At 49.7% G+C, this 15,513-nt stretch overlaps 1 protein-coding gene across 1 annotated transcript in view; it reads left to right on the forward strand.

The window, feature by feature from the left end:
* The window catches only part of GBX1 (gastrulation brain homeobox 1), a 174,888-nt gene extending 170,322 nt beyond the window's left edge, over positions 1-4,566 (forward strand). The window contains exon 2 of the mRNA XM_077267740.1: positions 3,014-4,566. Coding sequence (XP_077123855.1) covers positions 3,014-3,522 — 509 coding nt within the window. The 3' untranslated portion in view covers positions 3,523-4,566. The remainder of the gene's footprint in view (positions 1-3,013) is intronic.
* Positions 4,567-15,513: the final 10,947 nt, after the last annotated feature.

Raw genomic sequence — 15,513 nt, forward strand, 5'->3', positions numbered from 1 at the left:
TCACAGATGGACGTGGGGTCTTGCCTCAGCTAAGAATCCCCACTCCTTCTCCTTCAAAGGTCAACTCACATCCGATCTCAAAAATAAGAATGGATTGTCTGAGCTCCTGGAATCAGCCCAGGAAGGGTGTAGGGGTAACACCTTCTGTTCAATGGTTGGGTCCACCAGAAGATTCTAGACTGGTAGGCTCCGCTTAGTCTATCGAGTATGTGCATTTGACTAGCCACCTGCTGTGAGGAAGAATGGCTATTCCTTCACTAGTGGTGTTGACAAAGCTTAATTACATTATAGCTTAGGGCTGCAAGTATTGGGGGAAGGAGACAGGTTAAGTTACATACATCCCGTGGCATTGCAAAGTGTACAGTAAATACAACCAAAGAGAAGTCACACCACATCATGACATATTATACAAAATACAGGACAGGGAAAAAAGTAAATATCATGACAATCACGTCATGTCTATAGAGATCACCCAACCATGTCTATACAGATGATTCAGCCATTTCCATGGGCATCATCTTGCCAGGTCTGCAGAGATTATCCAGCCATGTTTATTTAAAATCAACCAGCCATTTCTATAGAAATTATCCAGCCATGTGTATGGAGATCATCCGGCCATATCTATAGAGATCATTCAGCTATATCCACAGAAATCATTTGGCCTTGTCCACAGAGACCATCTGGCCTTGTCTATAGAGATCAGCCTTCCATGTCTATACAGATCATTCTGCCATGTCTATAGAGGTTATCCAGCCATGTCCGCAGAGATCATTTGGCCTTATGTACAGAGATTGTTCAGCCTTGTCTACAGAGATCATCCACCCATGTTCACAGATCATGCAGCCATGTCTATACAGACTATTCAGCCGTGTCTATAGATATCATTCAGCCATGTCCACAGAGTTCATTCGGACTTGTTTATAGAGATCATCCAAGGATAATTCAGCCTTGCCTAAATAGATAATCCAGCCATGTCCATTTAAAATCATCCAGTCAGGTCTACAGAAATTATCCAGATGGGTCCATAGAGATCATTCAGCTTCATCTACAGAGATCTTCCAGCCACACCCACAGAGATCATTCAGCCATGTCCAAAGAGATCATTTAGGCTTGTCTAGAGGTCATTCCTGCCATGTCTATACAGATCATTCAGCCATGTTGATAGAGATTATCCAGCCATGCCCACAAAGATGATTCAGCTATGTTCACAGAGATCATTCAGCCTTGCCTATAGTGATCATCCAGCCATGTCCGCTTAGATGATTTGGCCTTGTCTACAGAGATCGTTCAGCCATGTCTATAGAATTCATCCAGCCATGTCTACAAAAATTATTCAGTTGTGTCCACAGGGATCATTCGGCCTTGTTTACAGAGGTAATCCCACCCTGTCTTTACAGATCATTCAGCCATGTTGATAGAGATTATCCAGCCATGTCCACAGAGATCATTCAGCCTTGTCTATAGAGATCATCACGCCATGTCTATAGAGATCATCCAGTTGTGTCCACAGAGATCATTCGGCCTCATCTACAGACATCGTCTCACCATGTCCACAGACATTGCCTATAGAGATCATCACACCATGTCTATAGAGATCAGCCAGCCTTATCTATACAGATCATTGTGCCATGTATATAGAGATCATCCAGCCATGTCTATAGAGATCTTCGGCCATGTCCAGAGATCATTCATCTATGTCTATTGAGATCCTCCAGCCATGTCCACAGGGATCATTTATCCATGTCCATAGAGATTATTCGGCCATGTCTACTGAGATCATCCCGCCATATCTGTACGTATTATTCAGCCATGTCTATAAAAATCATTCGGCCATGCCTATGGGCAACATCTACTTATTGCTGTAGATGTGCAACAATATTAAATCATTTATCCATGTCTACACAGATCATCCAGCCATGTCTGTATTGATTATCTCTCATAATGAAGTGAGGTCACCTTTGGAGACAGATAAAAATGTTCGTTTCACATGTTCATTTTGTGAACCAAAATACAGACCTCATAAGCCTCACATGATGTTAAGCTTCTTTCCCCCACTTGATCTTAACCTTCTTCTCAGACACCAGCAGCATTGAGTAGCCACAATCATGAAACCACAAAGAATGGTCACTAATAATATCAACTAGAGAATAAGGAATGAGAGGAAACAAGGTGTGTAAACCAAAGCAAAATGATTTCTTCCACAAACTCTCCAAAATACGACACCTGTCTTCTGTTAAGGTACCTTCACACGAAACGACGCTGCAGCGATAGCGACAACGATGCCGATCGCTGCAGCGTCGCTGTTTGGTCACTGGAGAGCTGTCACACAGACCGCTCTCCAGCGACCAACGATGCCGAGGTCCCCGGGTAACCAGGGTAAACATCGGGTTGCTAAGCGCAGGGCCGCGCTTAGTAACCCGATGTTTACCCTGGTTACCAGCGTAAAATGTAAAAAAAACAAACAGTACATACTCACCTTCGCGTCCCCCGGCGTCCGCTTCCTGCACTGGCTGACTGACTGAGCGCCGGCAGTAGCAGGGCACAGCGGTGACGTCACCGCTGTGCTTTCACTTTCACTTTGCGGCGCTCAGTTAGTGCAGGAAGCGGACGCCGGGGGACGCGAAGGTGAGCATGTAGTGTTTTTTTTTTTACATTTTACACTGGTAACCAGGGTAAACATCGGGTTACTAAGCGCAGCCCTGCGCTTAGTAACCCGATGTTTACCCTGGTTACCAGTGTAAAATATCGCTGGTATCGTTGCTTTTGCTGTCAAACACAACGATACACGGCGATCGGACGACCAAATAAAGTTCTGAACTTTATTCAGCGACCAGCGACATCACAGCAGGATCCTGATCGCTGCTGCGTGTCAAACACAACGATATCGCTAGCGAGGACGCTGCAACGTCACGGATCGCTAGCGATATCGTTACAAAGTCGTTTCGTGTGAAGGTACCTTTATCCTTTTCGTGTGCTTTAGCTATATTTACTCCAATGCTTCTTTGTTTTGTAGGTGACTCCAAGACATACAGCTCAGATGAGGAGAAAATGGAAGGAAAAATATCAGAAACAGGTTGCAGTGACCATGATGAGGACACTTCTGGAGACAGCGGTGATGAGAACATTGCAGATCAAGGCAACAGCCCAACAAGGCCCAGGATAAAAGGAAAGAATGCTTCCCAGGATCCAGGGAGAGGTGGAGCTGGGACTGCTGGGAAGAGTCGAAGACGCAGGACAGCATTCACCAGTGAGCAGCTCTTGGAACTTGAAAAAGAATTCCACTGTAAAAAATACTTGTCCCTCACAGAAAGGTCACAGATTGCCCACACTCTTAAACTTAGTGAGGTACAGGTGAAAATTTGGTTTCAGAATCGCAGAGCAAAATGGAAACGAATTAAAGCTGGGAATGTCAACAGCCGTGCAGGGGAGCCTGTTCGTAACCCCAAAATTGTGGTACCTATCCCTGTGCATGTGAATCGTTTTACTGTCAGGACCCAACAAATGGATGGTGCCCGGCCATAGAAAGGCAGAAGGCTCACAAAAGAATCAGATGTAGACAGGTCAATGTTATCACAAATTTACAACAAAGGAATCAATGAACTCGGGAAGGTTTAACTCACCGTGACCATAAAAAGGGACATTTTTTGGGGGGTTAGGGTTACAGTCATCAGTAGGCCACATTCAGTATTTGGTCAGTATTTTACATCAGTATTTGTAAGCCAAAACTAGAAGTGGGTGATGGGTTTCTATTATATTTTTCCTCTGATTGTTTCACTTCTGATTTTGGCAGCTTACAAATGCTGATCATCACTTCTGACCTGCCCCAATATAGTGAGCTAGATTTAACCAGTGAAGAATGACAATAATTCTGGTCATCCCAGATATTGGACCAAGCCAGTGGGTCGATACTTTGGACGGCACCAGTCAACATACACGTAATTATGTGAAGGTCTAATGGAAAAGACACCATGCTGCAAAGATTGAGTAGGACTATGATCGGCCCAAATCTTTCCTATCTCCACCACTACTTCCTCTCTTCATATTCTATAGATCTTTTTGCAACAGATACGCCTGTCTGCAGTGATAGCAGTCTGGCATGAGTGATTATAGAACAACTCGAGAGTAGGTGTACAGGCGACAACAAATATTACAGTTCAGAAATGAGAACCATTCTCAGCTGCATGGGCAGGAGCCACTGGCTTTACTCCATTCTGGTTGACTCTAATGACCCGGATTGAAGACATATAGCTGTATGTTGCCTCGAGATCTGGTGGCATGAGGAGATATTGTAATGGAAACAGCCATGATTAGTGAGAGGTCCTTATCTCCTATTCAGGAGGCAGAACAGATTAAGTGGAGGTTTTGTTAGTAAAGTTCAGTAAACTGAGTATGTACATAACTCCACGGTCTGACCACTCACAAATTATGTGAAGTTCCACCCAGAAGTACCAGCGCCTTCAAGCATGATTGCAAGACTCCGGGTCTTCGATGATGGCTGCAAGATTCTGAGCCAACTCCTTAAGTTCTCTCCTTGCTCTGTCATCAACAATAAAAGTCATTGTGATCTTGTGTCTTTGGGATCACTAGCTCGTTTATTGATGCCCATCACTGTAATCCATGGAATATCTAATACTTCTGACATTGTTTTTACCTCCCTCCCGATCATCATATCCTGATATAGTTTGCTGGATCCTTGTAGGCTATGGATATTGCAATGCCTATAAACTTGTGGAAATGCACAAATCCATCAAGGATAATAATAATAATAATAATAATCTTTATTTATATAGCGCCAACATATTCCGCAGCGCTTTACAGTTTAACAGTTTCAAACACAACAGTCATAGGTAACAATGTTAACAATACAGTAAAAAAGCAGAATAAAACAAAATAAGACGAAATAAGCCGCCCCTGCTCGTGAGAGCTTACAATCTACAATGAGGTGGGGAGATACAAAGTACAGGTGTGTATTTACAATGATGTATTTACAATGATGGTCCTGCCATCTTCAGGGGGTGGGGGGTAGATGGAGATAGTGAATGGGCTACACAAACACAAACCTAAAATGAGTTTGATTAGTGAAGGTGATAGGCCGCTCTGAACAAATGTGTTTTGAGCGAGCGCCTAAAACTATGCAAATTGTGGCTGGTCCTAATATCTTGGGGTAGAGCATTCCAGAGGATTGGCGCAGCACGGGAGAAGTCTTGGAGTCGGGAGTGGGAGGTACGGATTAGTGCAGAGGTTAGTCGAAAGTCGTTTGCAGAGCGCAGCGGTCGGCTAGGCCGATAGACAGAAATGAGGGAGGAGATGTATGGGGTGCCGCACTGTGGAGAGCTTTATGGGTGAGAACAAGTACTTTGAATTGTATCCTGTAATGAATGGGCAGCCAGTGTAACGACTGGCGAAGAGCGCACACGTCCGAGTAACGATTAGCCAGATGGACAACCCTGGCTGCTGCATTAAGGATAGACTGGAGAGGGGAAAGTCGCGTGAGGGGGAGGCCAATTAATAGAGCATTACAATAGTCCAGACGGGAGTGGATTAGAGCGACAGTAAGAGTTTTTGTTGTCTCCATGGTGAGAAAAGGGCAGATTCTAGAGATGTTCTTTAGGTGTAAGCGGCACGAGCGGGCAAGAGATTGTATGTGGGAGGTGAAGGAAAGATCGGAGTCAAACATAACACCCAGACAGCGTGCCTGCTGCCGGGGTGTTATTATGGTGCCACCCACGGAGAGGGAAATGTCAGATTTAGGGAGGTTAGTAGATGGCGGGAGCAGAAGAAGTTCAGTTTTGGAGAGGTTGAGTTTCAGATAGAGAGCGGACATGATGTTGGAAACTGCGGACAGACAGTCAGTAGCGTTCTGTAGTACAGCGGGGGTAAGGTCAGGGGATGATGTGTATAGTTGTGTGTCATCAGCATAAAGATGGTACTGAAAGCCAAATCTGCTGATGGTCTGTCCAACTGGGGCTGTGTAGAGGGAGAAGAGAAGGGGGCCAAGGACTGAGCCCTGAGGTAACCCAACAGTGAGAGGAAGAGGAGATGAAGTGGAACCAGAGAACAGAACACTGAAGGAGCGGTCAGAAAGATAGGAGAACCAGGAGAGAGCAGTGTCCTTGATGCCTAGTGACTGGAGCCTAGAGAGTAGGAAAGGGTGGCCAACAGTGTCGAAAGCTGCAGAAAGATCGAGGAGAATGAGCAGAGAGTGGTCACCATTACATTTTGCTGTCAGAAAGTCATTGGTCACCTTGATGAGTGCAGTTTCTGTTGAGTGTAGGGGGCGGAACCCGGACTGTGAAGGGTCTAGGAGGGAATGAGTGGAGAGGTAACGGGTAAGACGGGAGTAGACTAGGCGCTCCAGGAGTTTTGAGATGAATGGGAGATTGGAGACCGGATCATCCATTGCTGGTGGGTGGTGTATTCAGAGACCCACACCTGGTTATGATTATACACTGCACTGTAACTTGTAAGGGGTTTTCTTCGGACTTCCTTGCACAACTGTGTCACTAGTTTCATTAAATATACAAAACGTTGTGATTGTAATCATCCAGTGGTCTACATCGCAATGGCAACTTCAGAAGTCCATGGACGCTACTTCTGTTAAAGGGGTGTGCAGTGTCACATGAGGCCCAGCTAATGTATCTCTTCTGATAAATGGTTAGGGGGAAATCAAAAACGATTGTGCGGTTTACCTCTGGGGAGATCATCTACTGCCAGGGAAAATATGATTGTCTACTAGTAACATAGTTAGTAAGGCCGAAAAAAGACATTTGTCCATCCAGTTCAGCCTATATTCCATCATAATAAATCCCCAGATCTACATCCTTCTACAGAACCTAATAATTGTATGATACAATATTGTTCTGCTCCAGGAAGACATCCAGGCCTCTCTTGAACCCCTCGGCTGAGTCCGCCATCACCACCTCCTCAGGCAAGCAATTCCAGATTCTCACTGCCCTAACAGTAAAGAATCCTCTTCTATGTTGGTGGAAAAACCTTCCCTCCTCCAGACGCAAAGAATGCCCCCTTGTGCCCGTCACCTTCCTTGGTATAAACAGATCCTCAGCGAGATATTTGTATTGTCCCCTTATATACTTATACATGGTTATTAGATCGCCCCTCAGTCGTCTTTTTTCTAGACTAAATAATCCTAATTTCGCTAATCTATCTGGGTATTGTAGTTCTCCCATCCCCTTTATTAACTTTGTTGCCCTCCTTTGTACTCTCTCTAGTTCCATTATATCCTTCCTGAGCACCGGTGCCCAAAACTGGACACAGTTAGTACTAGGGTTAATACAGAAGTGCAGGAAGCTTCAATTCTGCATTTACCAAGCAAGGAAGGTGTCTAATATATTTCATGGCCCAGAAGCAAGAAATGATCAAAAGTCTTGACTGATATTTGTATGATTGCAATTTTCTTCAGGAATGACTTAAGTGCAGTCATTGTAATAAAACAATAGAAGCCTTTAGAGTAAATGCTCACAACGTTTTCCAAAATCCAGGGGAGTAAATAGATGGGATTATTATTTTTTGCGCAAAGATAGACATGAGGTGCAGATTTTATAATCCGCAGGATGTTGTGTATAATTCATTGCAGATTTCACCCATTCCCACAAAATATCAGCATACAGCAAAATGAGAAATGTAGAGAAACCGTGAAGGAATATGCTCCACATCACAAGCCTCTGCAGTGTACGACCTGTTCAGGTAGCATCTTTACCGCATGCACCCCATGATCATCGCCAACTGACCCTTGACTCGGTCACTTCAACAGTCATCTACACATAAAAACTATAAATCCATGTATTGCACTATGGGAGGCAATGGGGCTTTATCTCCAGAATGACAAATCTAGATGACGGGGGCTACATTGTACATATTGGAATCCCACGGCTACTATGCCCTTTACACCGGTCCCTGCAATCTTTTACTTCCATAACACGCGGGGGCACACCTCTGAAGATTTGTGGACCTTTGTGAGTTTGGTGATGCAAGTTTGATGCCTGCAAATATCTGGAACAAGAATAGGACTACAGACCTCATTAGTGAAGAAGGTTCTTGTATCATTGTGTCTCCTGATGGATCGCTCAGAGTAGCAAACACTGAGCACTTATTGCTCTTACTGGAGTCGTCCATTGGTCCATGGCAACCTCCAAATGGATGACAAAGTAAGCAACATCTTCAATGGTGCATGTAATAAAAGCGTAGATCTGTGAATGAGCCCCAGTCCTGCAGCTTGAGGAGCAGGCTCTGTGGTACCAAATAGTTTCACAACAGCAATAGTGGGGAATGTCATTTACTTGTTAGTATAGAAATTTTGACCATGTGAGAGCCATGATTGCCACAAGCTTCCACAAATTAGAAACAGTGCTCCGATAGTGACTCCAGGAGCGTAGTTTTACCTGGGTTCAGTCGAGAGTCTTAAAACTTCAAGGGTGATGATTACTCACTGAGCTGACGAGAGCGCTGGATACCAAAGCAGATCTCCCCTACACATGCTACGACAATCACATGATCGATACATTGCCATACACTACAATACCTGTCACTCTGTAGTAGGGTCTTTGTTGGGATGGTTATGGGGTGATGTGGAGGAAGTGAGCCAGTGTTTCTGTGGTGGGGGGAGAACTCATCTGGCTTTATAATGAGTCTCATCTCACTGCAGTTACCACTTGTCATAGCTGAAGGTGTTAATGAATTTCATGGTACTTGTAATCAAGGCAGTCTATCTGTAGGGTGATTAAGAAGCCCCCTAGGGGTTTCCCATCCTCTGCTTCCTCTTCTATTCCTGCACAAATCCAACAGGGGGGGGGGGGAGGGCAGAGGAGAGACAGGTACAGAGCAAAAAATAAAGTGTGTACAATAAGCAAAATAAATAATAATAAAAAAGGTCCGAGAGCAACAATGAAGAGATAATTAAAAGACTGAGGTACATGAGGGACAAGAGTGATGGTGATCAAAAAACAAAGCCTAAATGTGGGAGAGGGTGGAGGAATGCAGACCCCAGAGTGAGGGTGGAGAAACAGTGCCAAGTGTGGGTGAGGGTGGAGGAATGCAGACCCCAGAGTGAGGGTGGAGAAACAGTGCCAAGAGTGGGTGAGGGTGGAGGAATGCAGACCCCAGAGTGAGGGTGGAGAAACAGTGCCAAGTGTGGGTGAGGGTGGAGGAATGCAGACCCCAGAGTGAGGGTGGAGAAACAGTGCCAAGTGTGGGTGAGGATGGAGGAATGCAGACCCCAGAGTGAGGGTGGAGAAACAGTACCAAGTGTGGGTTAGGGTGGAGGAATGCAGATCCCAGAGTGAGGATGGAGAAACAGTACCAAGTGTGGGTGAGGGTAGAGGAATGCAGACCCCAGAGTGATGGTGGAGAAACAGTACCAAGTGTGGGAGAGGGTGGAGGAATGCAGAACCCAGAGTGAGGGTGGAGAAACAGTGCCAAGTGTGGGTGAGGGTGGAGGAATGCAGACCCCAGAGTGACAGTGGAGAAACAGTGCCAAGTGTGGGTGAGGGTGGAGGAATGCAGACCCCAGAGTGAGGGTGGAGAAACAGTACCAAGTGTGGGAGAGGGTGGAAAAAAGCAGACCCCAGAGTGAGGGTGCAGAAACAGTGCCAAGTGTGGGAGAGGGTGGAGGAATGCAGACCCCAGAGTGAGGGTGGAGAAACAGTACCAACTGTGGGAGAGGGTGGAGGAATGCAGACCCCAGAGTGAGGGTGGAGAAACAGTGCCAAGAGTGGGTGAGGGTGGAGGAATGCAGACCCCAGAGTGAGGGTGGAGAAACAGTGCCAAGAGTGGTTGAGGGTGGAGGAATGCAGACCCCAGAGTGAGGGTGGAGAAACAGTGCCAAGTGTGGGTGAGGGTGGAGGAATGCAGACCCCAGAGTGGAGAAACAGTGCCAAGTGTGGGTGAGGGTGGAGGAATGGAGACCCCAGAGTGAGGGTGGAGAAACAGTACCAAGTGTGGGTGAGGGTGGAGGAATGCAGACCCCAGAGTGAGGGTGGAGAAACAGTACCAAGTGTGGGAGAGGGTGGAGGAATGCAGACCCCAGAGTGACAGTGGAGAAACAGTACCAAGTGTGGGAGAGGGTGGAAAAAAGCAGACCCCAGAGTGAGGGTGCAGAAACAGTACCAAGTGTGGGAGAGGGTGGAGGAATGCAGACCCCAGAGTGACAGTGGAGAAACAGTGCCAAGTGTGGGTGAGGATGGAGGAATGCAGACCCCAGAGTGAGGGTGGAGAAACAGTACCAAGTGTGGGAGAGGGTGGAGGAATGCAGACCCCAGAGTGAGGGTGGAGAAACAGTACCAAGTGTGGGTGAGGGTGGAGGAATGCAGACCCCAGAGTGAGGGTGGAGAAACAGTACCAAGTGTGGGTGAGGGTGGAGGAATGCAGACCCCAGAGTGAGGGTGGAGAAACAGTACCAAGTGTGGGTGAGGGTGGAGGAATGCAGACCCCAGAGTGAGGGTGGAGAAACAGTACCAAGTGTGGGTGAGGGTGGAGGAATGCAGACCCCAGAGTGAGGGTGGAGAAACAGTGCCAAGTGTGGGTGAGGGTGGAGGAATGCAGACCCCAGAGTGAGGGTGGAGAAACAGTACCAAGTGTGGGTGAGGATGGAGGAATACAGACCCCAGAGTGAGGGTGGAGAAACAGTGCCAAGTGTGGGTGATGGTGGAGGAATGCAGACCCCAGAGTGAGGGTGGAGAAACAGTGCCAAGTGTGGGTGAGGGTGGAGGAATGCAGACCCCAGTGTGAGGGTGGAGAAACAGTACCAAGTGTGGGTGAGGGTGGAGGAATGCAGACCCCAGAGTGAGGGTGGAGAAACAGTACCAAGTGTGGGAGAGGATGGAGGAATACAGACCCCAGAGTGACAGTGGAGAAACAGTGCCAAGTGTGGGTGAGGGTGGAGGAATGCAGACCCCAGAGTGAGGGTGGAGAAACAGTACCAAGTGTGGGAGAGGGTGGAAAAAAGCAGACCCCAGAGTGAGGGTGGAGAAACAGTACCAAGTGTGGGAGAGGGTGGAGGAATGCAGACCCCAGAGTGACAGTGGAGAAACAGTGCCAAGTGTGGGTGAGGATGGAGGAATGCAGACCCCAGAGTGAGGGTGGAGAAACAGTACCAAGTGTGGGAGAGGGTGGAGGAATGCAGACCCCAGAGTGAGGGTGGAGAAACAGTACCAAGTGTGGGTGAGGGTGGAGGAATGCAGACCCCAGAGTGAGGGTGGAGAAAGAGTACCAAGTGTGGGTGAGGGTGGAGGAATACAGACCCCAGAGTGAGGGTGGAGAAACAGTGCCAAGTGTGGGTGAGGGTGGAGGAATACAGACTCCAGAGTGAGGGTGGAGAAACAGTACCAAGTGTGGGAGAGGGTGGAGGAATGCAGACCCCAGAGTGAGGGTGGAGAAACAGTGCTAAAAGTGGGAGAGGGTGGAGGAAAGCAGACCCCAGAGTGAGGGTGGAGAAACAGTACCAAGTGTGGGTGAGGGTGGAGGAATGCAGACCCCAGAGTGAGGGTGGAGAAACAGTGCCACGTGTGGGTGAGGGTGGAGGAATGCAGACCCCAGAGTGAGGGTGGAGAAACAGTACCAAGTGTGGGAGAGGGTGGAGGAATGCAGACCCCAGAGTGAGGGTGGAGAAACAGTACCAAGTGTGGGAGAGGGTGGAGGAATGCAGACCCCAGAGTGAGGGTGGAGAAACAGTGCCAAGTGTGGGAGAGGGTGGAGGAATGCAGACCCCAGAGTGAGGGTGGAGAAACAGTGCTAAAAGTGGGAGAGGGTGGAGGAATGCAGACCCCAGAGTGAGGGTGGAGAAACAGTGCCAAGTGTGGGTGAGGATGGAGGAATGCAGACCCCAGAGTGAGGGTGGAGAAACAGTAGCAAGTGTGGGAGAGGGTGGAGGAATGCAGACCCCAGAGTGAGGGTGGAGAAACAGTACCAAGTGTGGGAGAGGGTGGAGGAATGCAGACCCCAGAGTGAGGGTGGAGAAACAGTACCAAGTGTGGGAGAGGGTGGAGGAATGCAGACCCCAGAGTGAGGGTGGAGAAACAGTGCCAAGTGTGGGAGAGGGTGGAGGAATGCAGACCCCAGAGTGAGGGTGGAGAAGCAGTACCAAGTGTGGGTGAGGGTGGAGGAATGCAGACCCCAGAGTGAGGGTGGAGAAACAGTACCAAGTGTGGGAGAGGGTGGAGGAATGCAGACCCCAGAGTGAGGGTGGAGAAACAGTGCCAAGTGTGGGAGAGGGTGGAGGAATGCAGACCCCAGAGTGAGGGTGGAGAAACAGTGCCAAGTGGGGGTGAGGGTGGAGGAATGCAGACCCCAGAGTGGAGAAACAGTACCAAGTGTGGGTGAGGGTGGAGGAATGGAGACCCCAGAGTGAGGGTGGAGAAACAGTGCCAAGTGTGGGTGAGGGTGGAGGAATGCAGACCCCAGAGTGGAGAAACAGTACCAAGTGTGGGTGAGGGTGGAGGAATGGAGACCCCAGAGTGAGGGTGGAGAAACAGTACCAAGTGTGGGTGAGGGTGGAGGAATGCAGACCCCAGAGTGAGGGTGGAGAAACAGTACCAAGTGTGGGAGAGGGTGGAGGAATGCAGACCCCAGAGTGACAGTGGAGAAACAGTGCCAAGTGTGGGAGAGGGTGGAAAAAAGCAGACCCCAGAGTGAGGGTGCAGAAACAGTGCCAAGTGTGGGTGAAGGTGGAGGAATGCAGACCCCAGAGTGAGGGTGGAGAAACAGTACCAAGTGTGGGAGAGGGTGGAGGAATGCAGACCCCAGAGTGAGGGTGGAGAAACAGTACCACGTGTGGGTGAGGGTGGAGGAATGCAGACCCCAGAGTGAGGGTGGAGAAACAGTACCAAGTGTGGGAGAGAATGGAGGAATGCAGACCCCAGAGTGAGGGTGGAGAAACAGTACCAAGTGTGGGAGAGGGTGGAGGAATGCAGACCCCAGAGTGACAGTGGAGAAACAGTGCCAAGTGTGGGTGAGGATGGAGGAATGCAGACCCCAGAGTGAGGGTGGAGAAACAGTACCAAGTGTGGGTGAGGGTGGAGGAATGCAGACCCCAGAGTGAGGGTGGAGAAACAGTACCAAGTGTGGGTGAGGGTGGAGGAATACAGACCCCAGAGTGAGGGTGGAGAAATGCAGACCCCAGAGTGAGGGTGGAGAAACAGTACCAAGTGTGGGAGAGGGTGGAGGAATGCAGACCCCAGAGTGAGGGTGGAGAAACAGTGCCAAGTGTGGGTGAGGGTGGAGGAATACAGACCCCAGAGTGAGGGTGGAGAAACAGTACCAAGTGTGGGTGAGGGTGGAGGAATACAGACCCCAGAGTGAGGGTGGAGAAACAGTACCAAGTGTGGGAGAGGGTGGAGGAATGCAGACCCCAGAGTGTGGGTGGAGAAACAGTGCTAAAAGTGGGAGAGGGTGGAGGAAAGCAGACCCCAGAGTGAGGGTGGAGAAACAGTAACAAGTGTGGGTGAGAGTGGAGGAATGCAGACCCCAGAGTGAGGGTGGAGAAACAGTGCCACGTGTGGGTGAGGGTGGAGGAATGCAGACCCCAGAGTGAGGGTGGAGAAACAGTACCAAGTGTGGGAGAGGGTGGAGGAATGCAGACCCCAGAGTGAGGGTGGAGAAACAGTACCAAGTGTGGGAGAGGGTGGAGGAATGCAGACCCCAGAGTGAGGGTGGAGAAACAGTGCCAAGTGTGGGTGAGGGTGGAGGAATGCAGACCCCAGAGTGAGGGATGAGAAACAGTGCCAAGTGTGGGTGAGGGTGGAGGAATGCAGACCCCAGAGTGGAGAAACAGTACCAAGTGTGGGTGAGGGTGGAGGAATGGAGACCCCAGAGTGAGGGTGGAGAAACAGTGCCAAGTGTGGGTGAGGGTGGAGGAATGCAGACCCCATAGTGGAGAAACAGTACCAAGTGTGGGTGAGGGTGGAGGAATGGAGACCCCAGAGTGAGGGTGGAGAAACAGTACCAAGTGTGGGTGAGGGTGGAGGAATGCAGACCCCAGAGTGAGGGTGGAGAAACAGTGCCAAGTGTGGGTGAGGGTGGAGGAATGCAGACCCCAGAGTGAGGGTGGAGAAACAGTGCCAAGTGTGGGTGAGGGTGGAGGAATGCAGACCCCAGAGTGAGGGATGAGAAACAGTGCCAAGTGTGGGTGAGGGTGGAGGAATGCAGACCCCAGAGTGGAGAAACAGTACCAAGTGTGGGTGAGGGTGGAGGAATGGAGACCCCAGAGTGAGGGTGGAGAAACAGTGCCAAGTGTGGGTGAGGGTGGAGGAATGCAGACCCCATAGTGGAGAAACAGTACCAAGTGTGGGTGAGGGTGGAGGAATGGAGACCCCAGAGTGAGGGTGGAGAAACAGTACCAAGTGTGGGTGAGGGTGGAGGAATGCAGACCCCAGAGTGAGGGTGGAGAAACAGTACCAAGTGTGGGTGAGGGTGGAGGAATGCAGACCCGAGTGACAGTGGAGAAACAGTGCCAAGTGTGGGAGAGGGTGGAAAAAAGCAGACCCCAAAGTGAGGGTGCAGAAACAGTGCCAAGTGTGGGTGAGGGTGGAGGAATGCAGACCCCAGAGTGAGGGTGGAGAAACAGTACCAAGTGTGGGAGAGGGTGGAGGAATGCAGACCCCAGAGTGAGGGTGGAGAAACAGTGCCAAGTGTGGGTGAGGGTGGAGGAATGCAGACCCCAGAGTGAGGGTGGAGAAACAGTGCCAAGTGTGGGTGAGGGTGGAGGAATGCAGACCCCAGAGTGAGGGTGGAGAAACAGTAGCAAGTGTGGGAGAGGGTGGAGGAATGCAGACCCCAGAGTGAGGGTGGAGAAACAGTGCCAAGTGTGGGTGAGGGTGGAGGAATGCAGACCCCAGAGTGAGGGTGGAGAAACAGTGCCAAGTGTGGGAGAGGGTGGAGGAATGCAGACCCCAGAGTGAGGGTGGAGAAACAGTGCCAAGTGTGGGTGAGGGTGGAGGAATGCAGACCCCAGAGTGAGGGTGGAGAAACAGTGCCAAGTGTGGGAGAGGGTGGAGGAATGCAGACCCCAGAGTGAGGGTGGAGAAACAGTGCCAAGTGTGGGTGAGGGTGGAGGAATGCAGACCCCAGAGTGGAGAAACAGTACCAAGTGTGGGTGAGGGTGGAGGAATGGAGACCCCAGAGTGAGGGTGGAGAAACAGTACCAAGTGTGGGTGAGGGTGGAGGAATGCAGACCCCAGAGTGAGGGTGGAGAAACAGTACCAAGTGTGGGAGAGGGTGGAGGAATGCAGACCCCAGAGTGAGGGTGGAGAAACAGTGCCAAGTGTGGGTGAGGGTGGAGGAATGCAGACCCCAGAGTGAGGGATGAGAAACAGTGCCAAGTGTGGGTGAGGGTGGAGGAATGCAGACCCCAGAGTGGAGAAACAGTACCAAGTGTGGGTGAGGGTGGAGGAATGGAGACCCCAGAGTGAGGGTGGAGAAACAGTGCCAAGTGTGGGTGAGGGTGGAGGAATGCAGACCCCAGAGTGGAGAAACAGTACCAAGTGTGGGTGAGGGTGGAGGAAT

Source organism: Ranitomeya variabilis, chromosome 6 (assembly GCF_051348905.1).
Source record: "Ranitomeya variabilis isolate aRanVar5 chromosome 6, aRanVar5.hap1, whole genome shotgun sequence".
NCBI lineage: Eukaryota > Metazoa > Chordata > Amphibia > Anura > Dendrobatidae > Ranitomeya > Ranitomeya variabilis.